At 36.8% G+C, this 21,238-nt stretch overlaps 1 protein-coding gene across 1 annotated transcript in view; it reads left to right on the forward strand.

Moving 5' to 3' along the window:
• The window catches only part of Ccdc73 (coiled-coil domain containing 73), a 136,327-nt gene that overhangs the window by 53,495 nt on the left and 61,594 nt on the right, over positions 1 to 21,238 (forward strand). The window contains exons 7-9 of the mRNA XM_028766900.1: positions 15,532 to 15,570; positions 18,876 to 19,011; positions 19,255 to 19,334. Coding sequence (XP_028622733.1) covers positions 15,532 to 15,570; positions 18,876 to 19,011; positions 19,255 to 19,334 — 255 coding nt within the window. The remainder of the gene's footprint in view (positions 1 to 15,531; positions 15,571 to 18,875; positions 19,012 to 19,254; positions 19,335 to 21,238) is intronic.

Below are 21,238 nucleotides of genomic sequence, written 5' to 3' on the forward strand. Positions count from 1 at the left end.
TCCTTTATCTGTGTGGTTTTTTTATTGGATATTATACGTATTTAACTTTCAATGTTATCTCCTCTCCCATTCTCCCCCAAAACCCCTTATCCCATACCCCCTCCTCCTAATTTTTGTGAGGGTGTGCTCCAAACATCCTCCCTGTCCCATCTCCCTGCTCTCAAATTCCCACACAGTAGGGGATCCGGGGACCATGGCCCTCCACTTTCACTGAAGTCTAACAAGGTCACCCTCAATTCCCTATACAGGTGCATGAGTTCTTCCCTTTGTGCTCTCTGGCTGGCGGTTTAGACTTTGGGAGCTCTGGTTGAAACTTTTGATACTCCTTCTAGAAAGGACCAAAGCATGCACACTTTGGTCTTCCTTCTTCTATGTGAGTTTTATGTGGTCTATACGTAGTTTCTTAGAAATTGTGAGCTTTTGGGCTAATATCCACTTATCAGTGAGTCCATACCATGTATGTTCTTTTGAGATTGGGTCACCTCACTCAAGATGATATTTTCCAGCTCCATCCATTTGCCTAGGAATATTGTGAACTCATTGTTTTTAATAGCTGAGTAGTACTCCATTGTATAAATGTACCACATTTTCTGCATCCATTCTTCTGTTGAAGGGCATCTGGGTTCTTTCCAACTTCTGGCTATTACAAATAAGGATGCTATGAACATGGTGGAGCATGTGTCCCTGTTGTATGTTGAAACGTCTTTTGGGTATATGCCTAGGAGTGGTATAGCTGGGTCCTCAGGTAACACTGTGTTCAATTTTCTGAGATACTGCCAGACTGCCTTCCATAGTGGTTGTGCCAGTTTACAATCCCACAAACAGTGGAGGAGTGTTCCTCTTTCTCCACATCCTCGCCAACACCTGCTGTCACCTGTGTTTTTGATCTTAGCCATTCTGACTGGTGTGAGGTGGAATCTCAGTGTTGTTTTCATTTGCATTTTCCTGATGATTAGGGATGCTGAACACTTCTTTAGGTGCTTCTCAACCATTCGAGCTTCCTCAGTTGAGAATTCTTTGTTCAGCTCTGTGCTCCATTTTTTAATAGGGTTCTTTGATTGTCTAGAGTCTAATTTCTTCAGTTCTTTGTATACCTTGGATATTAGCCCTTTATCAGATGTAGGGTTGGTGAAGATCTTTTCCCAATCGGTTGGTTGCCACTCTGTCCTACTGACTGTGTCCTTTGCTTTACAGAAGCTTTGCAGCTTTATGAGATCCCATTTGTCAATTCTCGGTCTTAGAGCAGAGGCCATTGGTGTTCTGTTCAGGAACTTTTTTCCTGTGCCTATGTATTCCAGGCTTTTCCCCAGTTTCTCTTCTATTAGTTTCAGTGTAGCTGGTTTTAGGTGGAGGTCCTTAATCCACTTGGAGTTGAGCTTTGTACAAGGCAATAAGTATGGATCAATTTGCATTTTTCTACATGCTGATCACCAGTTGGACCAGCACCATTTGTTGAAAATGCTATCTTTTTTCCACTTGATGGTTTTAGCCCCTTTGTCAAAGATCAAGTGACCATAGGTATGGGGGTTCATTTCTGGATCTTCTATTCTATTCCATTGATCCTCCTGCCTGTCTCTGTTCCAATACCATGCAGTTTTTATCACTATTGCTTTGTAGTATAGCTTGAAGTCGGAGATGGTGATTCCTCCAGAAGTTCTTTTATTGCTGAGAGTAGTTTTCACAATCCTGGGTTTTTTTGTTATTCCAAATGAATTTTAAGATTGCTCTTTCTATCTCTGTGAAGAATTGAGTGGGAATTTTGATGGGGATTGCATTAAATCTGTAGATGGCTTTTGGCAAAATAGCCATTTTTACTATATTAATCCTTCTAATCCATGAGCATGGGAGATCTTTCCATCTTCTGAGATCTGCTTCGATTTCTTTCTTCAGGGGCATGAAGTTCTTGTCATACAGGTCTTTCACTTGCTTGGTTAGGTTCACACCAAGGGATTTTATATTATCTGTGACTATTGTGAAGGGGTCATTTCCATAATTTCTTTCTCAGCCAGTTTATCTTTTGAGTAGAGGAAGGCTACTGATTTGCTTGAGTTAATTTTATATCCAGCCACTTTGCTAAAGTTGTTTATCAGGTTTAGGAGTTCTCTGGTGGAAGTTTTGGGGTCACTTAAGTATACTATCATATCATCTGCAAATAGTGAGATTTTGACTTCTTCCTTTCCAATTTGTATCACTTTGACCTCCTTGTGTTGCCTAATTGCTCTGGCTAGGACTTCCAATACTATATTAAATAAGTAGGGGGAGAGTGGGCAGCCTTGCCTAGTCCCTGATTTTAGTGGGATTGCTTCAAGTTTCTCTCCATTTAGTTTGATGCTGGCTACTGGTTTGCTGTATATTGCTTTTACTATGTTTAGTTATGGACCTTGAATTCCTGACCTTTCCAAGACTTTTATCATGAAGGGATGTTGAATTTTGTCAAATGCTTTCTCAGCATCTAGTGATATGATCATGTGGTTTTTTTCTTTGAGTTTGTTTATATAATGGATTACATTGATGGATTTCCGAATATTGAACCATCCCTGCATTCCTGGCATAAAGCCTACTTGATCATGATGGATAATTGTTTTGATGTGTTCTTGGATTCGGTTTGCTAGAATTTTATTGAGTATTTTTGCATCGATGTTCATAAGGGAGATTGGCCTGAAGTTCTCTTTCTTTGTTGAGTCTTTGTGTGGTTTAGGTATGAGCGTAATTGTGGCTTCATAGAATGAATTGGGTAGTGTACCTTCTGTTTCTATTTTGTGGAATAGTTTGAAAAGAATTGGAATTAGGTCTTCCTTGAAGGTCTGATAGAATTCTGCACTAAAACCGTCTGGTCCCGGACTTTTCTTTGTAGGGAGACTTTTAATGACTGCTTCTATTTCTTTTGGGGTTATGGGACTGTTTAGATGGTTTATCTGGTCCTGATTTAACATTGGTAACTGGTATTTGTCTAGAAAATTGTCCATTTCATCCAAATTTTCCAATTTTGTTGAGTATAGGCTTTTGTAGTAGGATCTGATGATTTTTTTAATTTCCTCAGTTTCTGTTGTTATATCACCCTTTTCAGTTCTGATTTTATTAATTTGGATACTGTCTCTCTGCCCTCTGATTAGTCTAGCTAAGGGTTTATCTATCTTGTGGATTTTCTCAAAGAACCAGCTCCTGGTTTTATTGATTCTTTGGATAGTTCTTTTTGTTTCTATTTGGTTGATTTGAACCCTGAGTTTGATTATTTCCTGCTGTCTACTCCTCTTGGGTGTATTAGCTTCTTTTTGTTCTAGGTCTTTCAGGTGCATTGTCAAGCTGCTAGTGTATGCTCCCTCCAGTTTCTTTTTGTAGGCACTTAGAGATATGAATTTTCCTCTTAGCACTGCTTTCATTGTATCCCATAGATTTTGGTATGATGTGTCATCATTTCCATTAAATTCTAAAAAGTTTTTAATTTCTTTCTTTATTTCTTCTTTTACCTGATTATCAAGGAGAAGGGTGTTGTTCAGTTTCCATGTGAATGTGGGCTTTCCATTGTCTTTGTCATTTTTGAAGACCAGCCTTAGACCATGGTGATCTGATAGGATGCAGGGAATTATTTCAATTTTTTAATATCTGTTGAGGCCTGTCTTGTGCCCAATTATATGGTCTATTTTGGAGAAGGTACCATGAGGTGCTGAGAAAAAGGTATATTCTTTTGCTTTAGGGTGAAATGTTCTATAGATATCTGTTAAGTCCATTTGGTTCATAACTTCTGTTAGTTTCACTGTATCTATATTTAGTTTCTGTTTCCATGATCTAGCCATTGCTGAGAGTGGGGTGTTGAAGTCTCCCACTATTATTGTGTGAGGTGCAATGTGTGTTTTGAGCTTTAGTAAGGTTTCTTTTATGAAATTCGATGCTCTTGTATTTGGCGCATAGATATTCAGAATTGAGAGTTCATGTTGGTTGACTTTTCCTTTGACAAGTGTGAAATGCCCTTCCTTATCCTTTTTGATAGCTTTAAGTTGAAAGTTGATTTTATTCGATATTAGAATGGCTACTCCCACTTGTTTCTTAGGGCCATTTGCTTGAAAAATTGTATTCCAACCTTTTACTCTAAGGTAGTGTCTGTCTTTGTCACTGAAGTGGGTTTCCTGTAAGCAGCAAAAAGCTGGGTCCTGTTTGTGTATCCAGTCCGTTAGCCTTTGCCTTTTTATTGGGGAATTGAGTCCATTGATGTTAAGAGATATTAAGGAGAGGGTGTTATTGCTTCCTCTCATTTTTGCTAATAGTGGAGACATCGTTTGTGTGGTTATCTTCTTTTGGGTTTGATGGAACAGGATTATTTTCTTGCTCTTTCTAGGGTATGATTGCCCTCCTTGTATTGGAGCTTTCCTGCTATTATCCTTTGTAGAGCTGGATTTGTGGGAAGATACTGTGTAAATTCGGTTTTGTCATGGAATATCTTAGTTTCTTCGTCTATGGTAATTGAGAGTTTTGCTGGGTAAAGTAGCCTGGGCTAGCATTTATGTTCTCTTAGGGTCTGTATGATATTTGTCCAGGATCTTCTGGCTTTTATATTATCTGGTGAGAAGTCAGGTGTAATTCTGATAGGTTTGCCTTTATATGTTACTTGGCCTTTTTCCCTTACTGCTTTTAAAATTCTTTCTTTGTTTTGTGCATTTTGTGTCTTGATTATTATGTGACGGGAGGTATTTCTTTTTTGATCTAGTCTGTTTGGTGTTCTGTAGGCTTCTTGTGTGATTCTGGGCATCTCATTCCTTAGGTTAGGGAAGTTTTCCTCAATAATTTTGTTGAAGATATTTACTGGCCCTTTAAGTTGGGAATCTTCACTCTCATCTATACCTATTATCCTTAGGTTTGGTCTTCTCATTACGTCCTGGATTTCCTGGATATTTTGTGTTAAGAACTTTTTGCATTTTGCGTTTTCTTTGACAGTTGTGTCAATATTTTCTAAGGTATCTTCTGCACCTGAGATTCTTTCTTCTATCTCTTGTATTCTGTTGGTGATGCTTGTGTCTATGATTCCTGATTTCTTTCTTAGGTTTTCTATCTCCAGGGTAGTCTCCCTTTGTGATTTCTTTATTGTTTCTACTTCAATTTTTATGTCCTGGATGGTTTTGTTCAATTCCTTCATCTGTTTGTTTGTGTTTTCTTGTAATTCTTTAAAGGATTTTTGTGTTTCTTTAAGGACTTCATCCTGTTTTCCTGTGTTTTCCTCAAGTTTTTTGATAGTGTTATTTATTTCCTTCTTATAGTCCTCTAGCATCATCATTAGAAGTGATTTTAGATCTGGTTCTTGTTTTCCTGGTGATATGGGGAGTACAGGACTTTCTAATGTGGGAGAACTAGGTTCTGATGATGGCAAGTACCTTGGGTTGCTGGTGCTTGTGTTCTTGCACTTGCCTTTTGCCATCTGGATCACCTTTGTGCTATCTGTGCTGTCTCTGACTGGGGTCTGTCTTTCCTATTATCTAGGTTGTGTCAGAACTGTTTGGGATGGGTTTTGGTGCTGGGGTTAGAGCTGAGGCCCAAGATGTGCTCTGTGCCCAGGTGGAAACCGGAAGGGGCCCGGGCTCCGGGTCAGGAGTGGATTCCTGGGTCCCAGTTGCTCCCTGATTGGGGGCAAGTATTGCCACCTCCTAGCCTAAGATACTGCTTGAGTTAGAGCTTCTGGGATCCCCGCTTCCTCTAGGTTCTGTGAGATTGAGTGCAGAGCTGACTCCTGGGATCTGCTCGGGCTCAGACTGGAAGGAACCCGCGCTCCGGGCCAGGAGTGAATTCCTGGGTCCCAGTGGGTCCCGGTTGCTCCCTGTTTGGGGGCAAGTATTACCACCTCCTAGCCTAAGATACTGCTTGGCATAGAGGTCCTGAGAGCCCCGCTTCCTCTGGATTCTGTGAGATTGGGTCCAGAGCTGCCTCCCGGGATCTGCGAGTGCTCGGGCCCAGACTGGATGGAGTCCGTGCTCCGGGCCAGGAGCGAATTCCTGGGTCCCAGTGGGTTCCAGTTGCTCCCTGTTTGGGGCAAGTGCTGCTTTTTCCTTACCTGGGATGCTGCCTGAGTTAAAGCTCCTGGTAGTCCCTCTTTCTCTCGGTTTTCTGGGGTTGGGTACGGAGCTGCCGCCTGTGACCTGCTCTATGGTCAGGCCCAGACCGGAAGCTAAACTAAGTATTTTTAAGACTTTGTTTTTGCCGGGCAGTGGTGGTTCATGCCTTTAATCCTGGCACTTGGGAGGCAGAGGCAGGTGGATTTCTGAGTTCTGGGCCAGCCTGGTCTACAGAGTGAGTTCAAGGACAGCCAGGGCTACATAGAGAAACCCTGTCTCGAAAAACCACATACAAAATAAGACTTTGTTTTTCCTGCGAGCTACTTTTTTCTTGCCTGTATTTCTTTGTTATCACTGGAATTTTTAGCTATCCATTTCTTTGAGTTCATTCTTCTTTTCAATTAGTAAATTGTGTTCTTTCATGGTTTCATATATGTGCCTATATATTCTGGTCCTGTTCTCTCCTACCCTCTCCTATGTCCCTCCTACCCTAACCAACACCCTCTAATAAATCTCTTTTCCTATTTCTAGTTGTGCTTCTGTTTACTGTCCCACAGAATTTACTGTCAATCTGAGTTTTGAACTGACTATCAGAGCCTGGTGAGCCAGGTGAATATAATGGATATTCACTTGGGTATCAGTCCCTTCCTCTCATACAATCTGTCAGATGTCAACAGATTAACAGTATATGGATGGGCCCTGGAGTTCTTCCCTGTCCCATCACTGATTGTTAGGAGAGCCTGTGGATCTAGTGCCAGTATGCACAGCTGCTGAGTTTGTAGTTGCTTTGACAGCGGCCTTCCTGCAAGATGGGATCTCACAGCTTCTCTCCCAATCCTCCATCTCTTACCTTCTGCCTCATCTTCTGAAATGTGCTTTGTAACTTAAGGGGCTATCTGTGGGTAAAAACATAGATGTTAGGGAGTGCTTTTATGTTAGTCAGTTCAGCTACACAAGTTCTGTATATTTCACTAAACGAAACCTCTTACGTGTGGTAAGAGCTTCAAGTAGTTTTCTTTGATGTCTGTCTGTCTATCACCTCACTATGTAGACCAGGCTAATCTCAGACTCACAGATACCTACCTTCTTCTTCCTCCAGAGGACTGAAATTAACAACATGCATCACCTTGCCTGCCTTGATTTGGGTTTTAATTTGTCCTTTTGTCTAATTCTTGGCATGACTAAGTTTATATTTTTATGGCTTTGAGAATTTAAGTATGTCACTGTACTATGTCACCATCAAGGCAAAACATGTCCCTAGACCTAGGACATAGGTCTAGGGCATAGGGGAAGGGCATTGCCACTCTAAATTACCACTCACTCATGCTTTATTCCATCTATATACTCAATTTTATATTAGATCTTAATATTGTGACTTTATCTTTATAGCACAGCATGAGATAGTTATCATATTTGGTATTTTCCAAATTGTTTCACAGTTGCATTAGTGCTATTCAGAGTCTTTTCAAGGTACTAGGTAATTTTGGACTTCTTTTGTTACTTTGAGATAACAAAGTATAGAAAAATTAAATATAAAATGTTGGTGAACTTTAAGACATATTTTTAAGAAAAAGAAGAGAATGTGTTCCATGTCTCAGAAAGAATAAATGAGAGACTGGAAGATAGTTATAGTATAGTAAGGCAGTGGTTCTAAACCTTCTTAATGTCGTGACCCCTTAATATAGTTCCTCATGTTGTGGTGACCCGAAACCCGAAAATTAATTTCATTGCTACTTAATAACTGTAATTTTGCTATTGTTATGAATTGTAATATAAATATCTGTGCTTCCTGATGATCTTATGCAACCGTTGTGAAAAGGTCATTTGACCTCCAAAGGGATTGCAACCCACAAGTTGAAAACCGCTGTGGTAAGGAATTTTTCTTTGAACCACAACAGTAAAAAGCCAGTGAATCTCTAGGGAAACAAATGATTGTTAAAAAAAAAAAAACAATAAAGTGAATTCAGCTGGCATGGTACAGCACAACTCTAATCTCAGCACTTGGGAATTGAGAGGCAGGCAGATCTCTGTGAGTTCCAGGCCAGTCTATTTACAAAGTGAGTCTAGGACAGCCAGGGCTCTGTTACACAGAGAAACCCAGTTTTAAACAAACAAATAGACAACCAAAAATGTGAATTAAAATTTAGAATGATTTGAGAAACTGATGTAGTGTCAAAGGAGACGGTGTTAAGTCCTAATTCTAGTATATTCTGTTTGGTAGCACACTGGGCTGTGGAGAAGGAGACACTGTGTTCAATAGTATATTGATTGTAATGTTTGGGGTCAGGAAATGGGGCTCACAGGGGCCTATGTAGTGTCCCTAATTTATATTTACAATTTACCTACAAACAAAGAATGGAGGATTGTAGGAGGAGCTAAGGTGGAGGAGTTAGGAGAGGACGAGGAGGAGTAAGGAGGAAAGGAGGAAAAGGAAGAGGAGGAGCTGGAGAGGGCAGAGATGTAGGAGGATTGAGAACCACACAGGTATGGAGAGCACTCGTGGGGAACAACTTATAAACTTATAATTAGGTTAGCTAATTGAGATACAACTCTCTTTGTATGGACATCTTGTTATTAATCATTATCTAATATATAAAGCCTTTGATTAATCTCATTCTCTTACTGGGCCCGCATGGATGGCGGAATGGTCTGGGAAATGCCCTGCCTTGCGGAGACATCGTGGAAGATTGGCAGAGCCATCTCTCACGCTGTCATCTAGTGGGTGGCAGGGCTGGTGTTTCTGGCAGGCCGGTTCTAGCTGCAGCGAGCACATGGCCTCAGGCTGAGAAACATGGTGGCTGGGCTAGGCAGAGCCACTGCAGCTTAGATAGTCGGATGAACCAGAGGCCAGTTTTAAATAATTACCACAACAGAGGACAATTATAGTTATGGAACACTGCTGAATGCCTTTAAACTTGTCAGTACGAAGTAATTGTGTGGCAAGATGTTGATGCTGACACCCGTCATTATCTTTCAGGTTGATGGAATAAAAGGTCCAGTTTCTACTTAAAATTTATATTGCTGTTAGCTTCGTGGTTCTTATCATACTGCAGACACTCAGTTTAAAATGATCCCAGTTAGTTGGATATGATGTCATGTGCTGTAATTGCAGCACTTGGGAGATTGGTATACAGGGCAGCCTGTGCTATACAGTAAAACTCCAAATTTAAAAATAAATCTCAATAGGGGAATTTTTTCCTGATTATTTGTAAAAAAAATGTTCATGTAACTTAGAAAGTAGAAACCATGAATACTGTAGCTATTTTAAAAATATTCTTTCTAATTAGTGGTCCTAACTTACATTTTTAATTTACTTTTTTTTTTGGTATGTGTTGAAAAAAGTACCACATTTTCCTATTAAAATATTTCCAACAAGGAGTTTGTCAATTTTGATGTAAGCAATTTATTCTTTTTAGATTGTTTTAGTTGTTTTCATATATATACCACCTAACTATCTGAATAATATAGAATATTTTCAAAACAAAAGAAATTCCTTCATATGACTGACCCTTGAATAGGTAAGTCTAAGGACATGTTTTGTCTTGATGGTGACATAGTACAGGTGACATACTACACAGTACCTGATCTATGAAACTTGACACATGGACAGAGTAGAGCAGAGCAGGGTCCCTGTGGGGCCCACCTCCCGACCCCAACTTGAAGAAACTTGGGTAAGGCTCCTAATCAGGTAAGGATTTGACACACACCCACGCTGCAAAGACCTTTTAACACAGAGCAACTCCCCTGTTCCTTTACATTCTGTTACTTAGTTTCATTCCTCTATCCTTTCATAAGTGGAACTGGGCACCAAAAAGTCAGATAGTGCCTTTTATTGTGGAGCTCATAGCCAGGGGGTTCTAACCACTGAATTCCCAAACAAGCTGAAACAGAAAACCAACCACTAAAAAAAGAGAAAGAAAGAATTTTTTTTTATTATAATAGATTATTTATTTGAATGTGTTCCATTTCTGTATAAGCATGGTACTTAGTTGATTTAAACGAGAGGATCTACTTAACAAATCAGACTTTCCTTATCAAAACATTATGTCCAAAGGGCTACATAATTTTGCTGATGATTCTGTGGATTAATTGTTTCTTTTATAATACTTCTTGAACTTCAGTTTCCTTTAAGTAAGATGAGGGAGTTGAACTGTATTCGTATTTCCCAAACAAGATCATTTTTGTTGGATAGAAAAGTGTGTCCATTATTACTCTGTAGTAGGAGTAAATGAGAAGAGGAGTTGGCTTCATTGACTCTCTAGGAGCATGAACAGGAGATGGGTAGCCTGTGATAAAACTGGATTGCAGCTAAGGAGATAGGTGACTTTCATAGCTCTATTTCACTATTTTCTCACTGAGTTTAAACTTACTCTTTTTATAGACAATAAGACACTAGTGTTTCTGGCAGATCTGAAGGCATATTTAATAAGTTCTTTTTCTACTATTGAAACTTAATGGTCTTATGCCTCACCCAGTCACATTGATGAAAGATAACAGAATTCTTGGAGTTGTGAATATGTGTATGTATTGATTCATAAATAAGTCTTAGCCCTTTGAATAACATTTTCATCAGGAGGACAGAGGACATGTAGCACAAAAGGTCCCAGATTGAAGGTGGAAAACATCCTCATTAGTGAACACTAGAGCAGTGTGGGACATTCAATATATCAACATAGTGAAAGACAAGCCACAGTCAGGAAGAAAATACTTACAGAAGTCACTCCTGATACAGATGGCTTCCATCACATACAGAGGTAGATATATTAAAACCCAGTAAGAGAAAAGCAAGCAACCCAAATAAAAAATACATCACAGATCTTAATAAAAACCTTACCAAAGATACACAGACAGGTGGCATGTACACACATGAGAAGATGGTCCACATCATAGCCATGAAGGAACTCCAAAGTAAAGTATCAGAAAGAACACTGTACTTCAATCGGAATAACCAAGATCCAGAACAACAGACAGCAGCAAGTGCTGTCAGGGACGGGTAGCAACAGGAATGTTTATTGCTGTGGAGGCAATTTGACTGTTTTTTAAAAATTAAATATTCTTTTTTCTTAATCTGAGGAGAAAACAGAGCATGGGATACTTTTTAAATTAGTGGAAATACTCTTTGTGGTGCTATTTGTCCAGACCCATAGAATGTTCAAGAGTGAACCCTGTTATAAACTGTGGACTTTGAGGGGTAATATGTCACTGTAGGTTCAGTAATTGTAACAGGTACATAATTTGTGTGTGGGAGGGGAGGAGGAGGAGAGGAGGGAAGGAGAGAAAGAGATGTTAATAGCTGGGAGGTTGCTCGTGTGAGAGCACAGTCTATGGGATATTTGTATTTTTCTCTGAATTATGCTATGAAAATGAATATTATATATTTTAAAATCTTGAGGAAGAGACCTACAGCTGTCTGAGTGGAATTATAGTAATTTTTATTACCAAAATATTTACCATCTTCCCAATTTTATATAATTCAAAGTATTTATTTTTGAGATGTGAGATTAATATTTTTGATTTAAAAAAAATTAAGCTGTCATGACTTCACCTTTTACCTTCCCCAATAATCTCCCTCTTTTCTCCTTTCTATTTTCTTAGAGGATACATTTTGAATCTTCTTGGTCTACCGCACATATCTTTGTGCCCTCACTCTCTTGCTCTCTGTGGGTTTGCTTCATTTTATGCAGTTTCTTTACATTTATCTTCTAGCTCACTAATTTTTCAACTATGTTTTATTTGTCATATAACTTATCCATTAAGTTTTTCATTTTATAACTGCATCTCTGTTTTATGGAAGTTCAATTTGGTGCACTTTCAAATCTGCCTTTTTTATAGCATCTTATACTTTTTTCATGCTTTTTACTCTATCTTTTATGCCTTTAATCGTATAAAAATAATTTTATACCTTTGAGATTTTTATCTCTTATCTCTAATTATTGGAGGTTAAGTCTTCCTGTTTGCAGTGTCTGCCTGCTGAGTTTTCCCCTTGGAGGTCCTTGTTTTGATGTGGTTCATAAATTTTAACTTGCTAGCTCTTCTTCACAGGAAGTACATTTTCTGGTGATATTATATTATATAACTCTTTCTACAGAATTCATTTATGGTACTTCTTTTTTTTTTTCTGGATCTCAAAATGTTAGCGATAATCCCCTGGTTGTGTATATATTCATGGAGTGTGTACTGGGACTTTATATGCTTAATGCTACAAGTTTAGGGTTTCAGTTTTTATTTTAAAATAGAAATATAGTCAAAAAACAAGCTTCCTTGTGTTGGCATTCTGAATGTTTTTTGCAATTAAGAATAGTTCATTGTTGTTGGGCAGTGGTGGCGCATGCCTTTAATCCTAGCACTTGGGAGGCAGAGGCAGGTGGATTTCTGAGTTCAAGGCCAGCCTGGTCTACAGAGTGAGTTGTTCCAGGACAGCTGGAGCTATAAAGTGAAACCCTGTCTCAAAAAAACACAAAAAAAAGAAAAGAAAAGAAAAAGGAATAGCTCATTGCACAATGTACTGGCCTACATCAGGATATTTTTCACATAGTATATGATGTCCTAGCCTATCCCCCATGCCTCTTTCTGCTCTCTTAGTTCTCTTTGCTTCCTGTTAGTTGTTCATGTTGCCCTAGTTTCACACCTTTCATGTCATTTATACACATGATTTCATGTGTGTATATAAAACCTATGAACCACAAATGAAAGGAAACCTATGATATTTGTCTTGCTGAGACTGATCTAGTTTACTTAATACAATCATCTCCAGTTGTGTCATTTTTCCTGCAAACACATAATTTAATTTTTTTATGATGAAAATCTCCACTTTTAATATATGCCATATTTTCTATATCTAGTTCTCTGTTGGTGGACACCTGGCTTCATTCCATAACTTAGTGAAGATGGGATTGCTGCAGTAAACATTGATGTGCAAGTATTTCTGTGATATGCTTATGTGGGTCTTCCAGGGTACATACCCAGGAGCTATGTAGTGGAGTCATATGGTAGATACTGATTTCCATAGTATCAGGATTAGATCTGGACTAGTTCACATTCATACAAATAGTGTATAAATGTTCCCCTTTGTACTTATCCTTGGAGTGTGTGTGAGTGTGTGTGTGTGTGTGTGTATACTACTGCTTTATGAATATAGGGGTAATTTGCAGTCTTACATATGCCATATTTTATTTACATATTATTTATTTTATTTATACTTAGTTTGGGTTTTAATGTTATTCAGAAACAGAGACATTTATGTTTGCTAAATATACATATTATCTTTTTATGAGAACTTTAAAATTTTTACTTTTTACTCCCTGATAGTTTTATACATGTATATAAATAATTTTAGACATTATGCTTTTTTGTATAATTTACACAGTTCTCAAGCATGAACTTTGCAGATGACAGCATCATGTCATTACAGAATGACTGGCTGGTTCAATAACATACATTCCCAGCATCATGTTTGTTCACTCCTTGTGCTAACTTAAATTAGAGAAATCCTTTACAACAACAGTCAGCCTATTTGCTTAAAGCTCCTCATGAATTTGCAAAAATATAACCCCTACCACAAACTATAGGGCCCACAGTGATTTTCATTCTGCCATCCCTGAAGTTATTTTTGTCTGTTTTTCCCTTCTACTTCCTTCTTTTCACATGAGCTTTCTAGCTCTTTGAAACAGAGAAACAAAAAAAGGTTATCGACCATGTTAAGTACTTTGAACTTGTTGAAATATTCTTTCTTCTATTTCAAGCCTTTAATCAAAAGTTGCTGTTTCAGGAAAGTCTTTCCTGACCATGCAATGAAATCGCTTTTCCTGATTATTTTTCTTTAGCACTTATCAATATATAAAAGGTCATGTATTTTAACTTATGCACGTTACTTAATGGTTTCTTCCTCACAGTAAAAGTGGGCATGCTTTTCCTGGGTCCACTGTTGTTACACTAATACCCACATCAATGCACTTTCCTTACAGGGGCAAGCATTCAATATATAATGAAGAAATGACTTACACTTAACCTATTCTGTTGAGGTCATGGCAGCTGGCTAAGGCATTTGTTTCATAGACAATGTGAAGCAGTTATTTTATTTTTCTTAAAGTTTAACAAATGTTAAGTATATTGAAGAAGATGAGAATTCACACATGGCTGGTTAGAGTTTAACTTGGTCAGCTATTCTGGAGGACTGAGAGGCATTTTTTTTTTAAAAGACAAAAATGTATCCAGTGTGAGCTGGCCTGCCAGAAAAATATGAAAAAGCAGAGTGACATTTGGTTAAGGGAAAGCTCAGAAATGTAGGGCTTCTGCTGCTGCTGAAAACAGAGAAACAGTGTGCACATCATCTCTAGCCCTAGGGATTTAGAGATCACGCAGCAGAAGCAGAAAAGGGCAAATGAAAAAGACATGAAACCCCAGTCACTCTGTGCCCTTTGCCTGTGTGTCAGGCACTAGACACACCATCTACCAGTGTCATCCTGTAGTGCTCTCAGGACCCAGCAGTGATAATGTCTCTTTGCCCTGAGTCTGTAGTGGCTCCCTTTCGTGCTCCTCCCCTTCAAGTAGCTTCTCTGTCTGTGAGCATTCCTGGGAGTGAGGGGCTGGCCCCTTCTGAGTCCAAAGTATTAAAGTAGCTTTGTAATTTTTTTAAAAGAACAAACTTTAGGAATTATGCTTTTTGAAATTTATTCTACCAAAATGATTAACTACAAAATTCAAATATAAGCATATTCCAGAATAATTCAGAATGCTAAAAAGCTGAAAACTAGGTAAACCTATAAACATGAGAGGGATTAGGTAAATTCTACTGAAGTTAAATGTTGGAATGCAATGTTTTATATAGCCATGACAAGCTATAAGAGCCCCATAGAATAGGACACAGATTGCTATTATATCATATCAAATTCACCGAAGCTCTGGAAGTACTAGAGTATTCAGGACTCATTGAGGATCATGATTTTTTTTTTATTCAAATCATTTTTATTCCCGTGTTTATTTGTTCTTTTGTATTTCTTCCAGTGAACAGATAATGTGAAATGTCAAACACTACCAGACTCTGTTTATCACATTTTAAAAAAGAAGTTATCATTCTTTAACATAGTATAGTACTTATTCTTACTCTCTGTCTACTACTGCTGTATCAGAAAATACACTCTTACAGACAGGGATCTGTTTCATTTATGCTGTATCCCAGGAACATATGCAGTGATAGTAGTCCTGTAAATATATGTTAACAAAGGCAATGAATATATTTTTTGAGACAGACTCTCAGCTGTGTAACTTAGGCTGGTTTTGGTCTTACTTCCAAGTGCTGTGATTATAGGCACAAGACACCATACTGGCTTAAATGTATTAATGTTTTAAAAAATAAAGTTTCTATTAAAAATTGAAAAAAAATCACTAAATACTGTAATAAAACATAAAGACCACAATTGGTAGCATGCAGTTTTTATGTCAAAAGAAATTTATAGTAAAGAATTTTAATACAAAAATTTCTCCATTTTTCAAGGTTTCTCAATATTCTTTACAGAAGAAAGTGAGTGAAATGGTAAGCAAATTACACATTTTTACAACTTGGAACAGTATACAATATAGATCATAATACTGTAATGTAGTTTGATACTTTTAGTTAAAAAACAGAGTAGTTGCTACTAGATAGTGTTACAGTTCAAAGTGATGCCACAGTTTCAAAGACACTATAGCTTAGATAAATTTTATAAATTTATTTGCAGATTTCTTAGTGCTTATATATTATAAAATAAAGTATGTGGCAGCGTTCACCCCTTGTAATCTACATTTAGCATATGGTACTTGTTAAGTATTGCTGTTATTTTTATTTCTGTGCACTTAAAAATTAGTATCTATTTTTCAGAATAACATTTTATGGAATACTTATTTTAATATTCTCCCTTGTAGCTGTATTTGATTCAGCAAGAAGAGTGTATGTGTGTGTGTGTGTGTGTGTGTGTGTGTGTGTGTGTGTTTATTTGAACAGCATGGTCACTGTATCTACATAAATCTTCAGAAGGCTTCTTGGATGGGCTTATGCTATTCTAGTCTTCATTCTTTGGAATAGACTGTAAAGCAAGTAAAATTAATTTTTGAGTATACTTTGTTATCACATACATAATAAATGAAGATAGCTGCTATAACATTAAACACCACATTAAATATTTTGCTTCTTGAAAATGTTTTGAGGTGTTAAAAATGAAAGAGCTCTTAGAAAGATTGTTAGGCTTGATTGAATAAAAGATGTGACGACTCTGTTGCTATTCAACTGGAGAGAATAAAGATAATATTGTCAGACAATTTTAAACTGATTTTAATTAAGAAGCTGAAAAACTAGATTCTAGCTTAGCTGTAAGTACCATGACATTTGTGCTGAAAGTCATCTTCAACGCTACAGTGGTTTTACACAAAATATAGAGAAATTGAATAAAGTGCCCTTCGACCTGGGAGATAAGGCTACAAGTGAAGGTTCAAGGCCATATAAAATGTATTTTATTTTATTCCAGTTTAAAATTTCATTAAACAGATACTCATAATCTTAAAAAAAAACATGAAAATATCTCCAAGTTCTTTGTTAGTGAGAGTGATAGGTCATATTTTTCCTGAAAATTGAAAGCATTGTATCACTTGTTATTAAAATTATTTTATATGTTGAGTATTTTTAATATTTTATGCCCATTTAGGAGCAATATTTTTTTGTTAAAGCTAAAAGTTTTCTATTTTCCAAACATTCTTATATACATTTATCTTATGATTCTTAATTTATTATTCTATTATTCTTAAGTCATATGACTTTTTAAAATTCAAACTTACTCTTCTTTTATGAGAGCAATACACTGTCTTCTATTCTCGTTATGGGTGAGCCAGGAGACAAGACAGACATCCCCGTAGTGTCCAGACAGGACTTGTACAACAACAGTGTCCTAAAACAAATAATTGTAAAATAGTATTGAGAAAGTTTAAAGATGTCCATGACTCCCTAGAGGTGAGCACTTAATTCCTAGTAAATGCGAGTCTACAGGAGTTCAAGAAATTAACTTCCTTGTAAAGGTGGATTGTAAAGATAGAGATTTGTCCCTACAGAAATCAACGCATCACAAATCAAAATACCTTTCATATATTTCCACCTTGGAAAAATCATGGTCATTACTAATAAGAATGCAGCAAGATACTTTGATTGAAGAACAATTTTTTTTTTTTTTCGAGACAGGGTTTCTCTGTGTAGCCCTGGCTGTCCTTGAACTCCGTAGACCAGGCTGGCCTCGATCTCAGAAATCCGCCTGCCTCTGCCTCCCAAGTTCTGGGATTAAAGGTGTGTGCCACCACTGCCTGGCGAAGAACAAATTTGAAACATGAAATTAGTCAGTACAAGTTGGTCACTGCAGAAAATCCTATCCAGTGGGTTCCAAGTAACTGATAATGTGCATAATTAAAGTTATAGATAACTGTCATGACTGAAACTACTGTCTGCTTAATGGAATAAAACTGTGTCAATGACCTTTAAGCCATGTTTAGTTTCTCTTTTTGTATATTATTCTCCTTTAAGGCAAGACTTAGAGGGAAGATGTCTTTGTCAAATTAAAACAAAGTTTTGATGTACTTCAGGGTGACAGTGTATTTTCTTTCAGAATGAGATGTTTTAGTTTATATTGTTAGCCTGTATATATTTGTGCCTGTGCATGCCTCATGTCCACAGGTTTAAATGGCCATTAATGGCCCAGAGAGCTAGCTATAGGCACCTATGGGATTAGAAATTTTAATAGTATTTATTTATCATGACCATTGAATAAGCTGCAGTATCTAAAAGGCAGAATTATATCATGCAAATCAATGAACTTCATTTTCCTTGGATTCTACTTTGGCTTCGAACAAAGGATTTTGGGAATAAGTATATTACAGTTTAACATATATGGAGCTTTATGAATAGGGAGTGCTTGTGAAGGCAATCTCCAAACAGTGTATTTCACCAATGAAATGATTCACTTTTGTAGATGTTGAGCACCTACTTACTACTTTTTACCTGAAAGGTTAAGAAGACTGTTGTAGGATCATAAATTAATATGCAATAGAGAGTGTTCTCTTAAAGGTTACGTAATTGTGGATTTCAGGGAAAATTTCCTTGACTTGAAAACATTCTATTAGAATCCAGTGAAATTGTTATTAAAATTTTTATATTATCTGCTAAGAATTAGTGTAAATCTCTTAAGTGAGGAATTAATGATATTTAAATATAGTTCATTGTTTTCTATTGTTTAGTAATTGATAATAGTAACCTCCTAAGTAGATAGAAATTTATATAAATTTGTAGATTTAGCCCTTCTGAGTAGGATACAACTTTTACCAATTATGTCTCCACTTTTTAGTACATTTTTTCTTTTTTCTTTTTTATTTACGTATGTATGTATGTATGTATGTATGTATGTATGTATGTATTTATTTTAGTATATTTCTACATTTCTTCCTGTCACTGCAAAGTATTGTTCTTGGTCCATGTGATTCCATTTTTTAAATTACATTCTTATTTCATGTGTGGGGGATGGGGTAGGGTGGAGCATGTGCTTATTCAGAGATCAGAGGAAAACTTTTGAGAGTTGATCCTTTCTTTCCACCATGTGAGTTCTGGAGATTGCAGCAGTTCATCAGGATGGTGGTAAGTGCCTTTACCTGCGACTCATCTGTCTGGCTTCTTGTCATTCTGTTTTAAATTTTTTTTATGACCGTATCTTTATAACACATGTACCATGACATGCACATGGAACTCAGAGGAGAGCTATCAGAAGTTGTTATACATGTATGTGTACGCTTATTTTATATGTATAACTTTAAAATTACTTTTCAAAATAGGAACAAAAGGCTCATTTACACCATCTAGCTAAAGAAGATTATCACAAGAAACTTAATGAAATTGAAAAATACTATGTCACAATAACAAATCAGTTTGGATTGGTGAGAGAGAATCATGTAAAGTTAGAACAAAATGGTAGGTGCTATCTTATCTAAGCTTTTATGTTTAATGAGGAATATTTAAGTGGAATTCCTTATTAGTAGTTAATTGAACTTATCTGATACTAGTAATAGTAAATGGCAATTTAATGGATATTTTAATTAAATAATAAATATTTAAGTTATAATTCTACATTGCATCTGTTCGTGTCTATATTAGTGATACTGTCTTTGAAATGTTCAACTTACATACACCATCTCTAATATTTTTATTTTACAGTACAAGAAGCAATACAGTTAAACAAAAGACTCTCCTCCTTAAATGAAAAACAAGAATCTGAAATTCACAGTTTAAAGAAGGTATAATTGACATATTAAGCAAAAATAAAACCTATAGTCTAAGATCACTGGTCTTATAGGGTATTATGGAATATTACTAGAAAACAATTGAGTTTTTGTGAAAGTTAGCAAAATATAAATTCATAAGTGTTAGATATGATTCTTGTAAATATAATGGATGTTTTTTTCAGTCCATTCAAAATACTATTTCTTCAACTTACTATCAGAGACATACATTCTTTGGGAAATAGAAATAGCATATAAAAATTTACTGTGCCAATTTGATAGATAGTAGGCTTGCTTTTACCTTTCTTTCTTTTGTTCTATTTCTTTAAGTAACTTGTATGCATTAGGTAATTTGTGGCACCAAATATAGCTATGAAGAACTACTTTAAATAACTAATTTTATTAATAACTACTTTAATAAAGTTTATGTTTTAATTTCTTTTTCTGTTGATGTGATAAAGTGTTCCTATAAAAGTACCTTAAGGGGAAAGGGAGTTTATTTTATCTCACAATTCCAGTTACTCTCAGTTACTCTTGGTAAGGAGGTCAAGGTGGTAAAAGCTTGAAACATTTGGTCACATCATACCTACAATGAGAAACCAGCTAAGATGAAAGCTTGCTATTGCTCAGCTCCCTTTCTTTGCTTATACAGTCAAGGATCCTAGCCAAGGGAATAGGGCCACCCACAGTAGACAGGTCTTCTCAACTTATTTAACCAAATCAAAATAATATCCCAAAAGCATAGCCAGTGTTGTGTCTCGCAGATGATTCTAATTCTCATCAAATTGAGATCCTGGGGTCTCCATCACAACTTAGGGATCTCTCCTAGAGCATCATGTAATGGCTTCTCAAGACCTCTTTGCAAGAACTCTTGACTCTGTCACACACTGTCTGGCCTCAGCACTGTCTGGAACTGTAACCCTTCAATTTTGAATCATTTAGGCTTACAAAATCAGTACCACTTGGATAATGCTGTCAAGTTCTGCCAGATGGAGATGTATCTTGTCCTCCGTGGATCACAACTCTATCAGCTTCTGTGTGCTAACCCTTGGGAAACATTCTCCTAGGCAGTTGTTTTAGAGGAATAAGGAAATGAACACACTCTCTCAACAACATTTAGTTCAGGCTCTCTTCTTTCAAATAAGTTTGTATTTTCACAAGTTGGAGCCTTTGAGATTAGGGTTTTGTCCTTAGAACACTGTTCCTATTGTGTACAGAACAGGAGGATTTTTCTCTAATAGTGCTGACCTCTGTAGAAATTACAGAATTAGTATGGTGATATCCACAAAATAACATTCTGATAGTTTGATTGATACTGCACTGAATCTATAGATCAAATTAGGAGAACTAATATCTTGTCAATATTGTCTTCCTGCCCTGAAACATGGATCATCTTCCCATTTATTTAGTTTTATCACAAGTCTTTTTTTGGGTCTTTTATTAGTAGATATTAAAATATATCAATATACTGGGTTTTATGAGGACATTTTATTTTTGTTTTTCAAGACAGGTTTTGTCTGTGTAACAGACCTGGCTGTCCTGAATTTGCTTTGTAGACTGGACTGCCCTCAAACTCACAGAGGTCTGTCTACCTCTGCCTCCTGGGTACTTATGAGGACACTTTAATGCTTGTACATGATATGTTTTGATTATACTCAGCCCCATTGTCTTCTCTTGTTCTCCTCTTGTTTGCACCATTGATAATTCCTTTCTCAAATAATCTCCCTTTTCTTTTTTGCAATGACTGAGTTTCATTAGGGCTGCTTATAGGAACATGGGCATCTTACCAGTGGTTACACCATAGAAGAAGATATCTATTCTTCCTCTAGCAGCCATTAATTGGCTATAAATTCTCAGGTAGAGTCAGGGCCTTGTAAATCCTTCTCTCCTCCATGACAGGATGTTGGTGGCCCCAATGT

The sequence above is a fragment of the Grammomys surdaster genome, unplaced genomic scaffold, assembly GCF_004785775.1.
Source record: "Grammomys surdaster isolate TR1022 unplaced genomic scaffold, NIH_TR_1.0 170, whole genome shotgun sequence".
NCBI lineage: Eukaryota > Metazoa > Chordata > Mammalia > Rodentia > Muridae > Grammomys > Grammomys surdaster.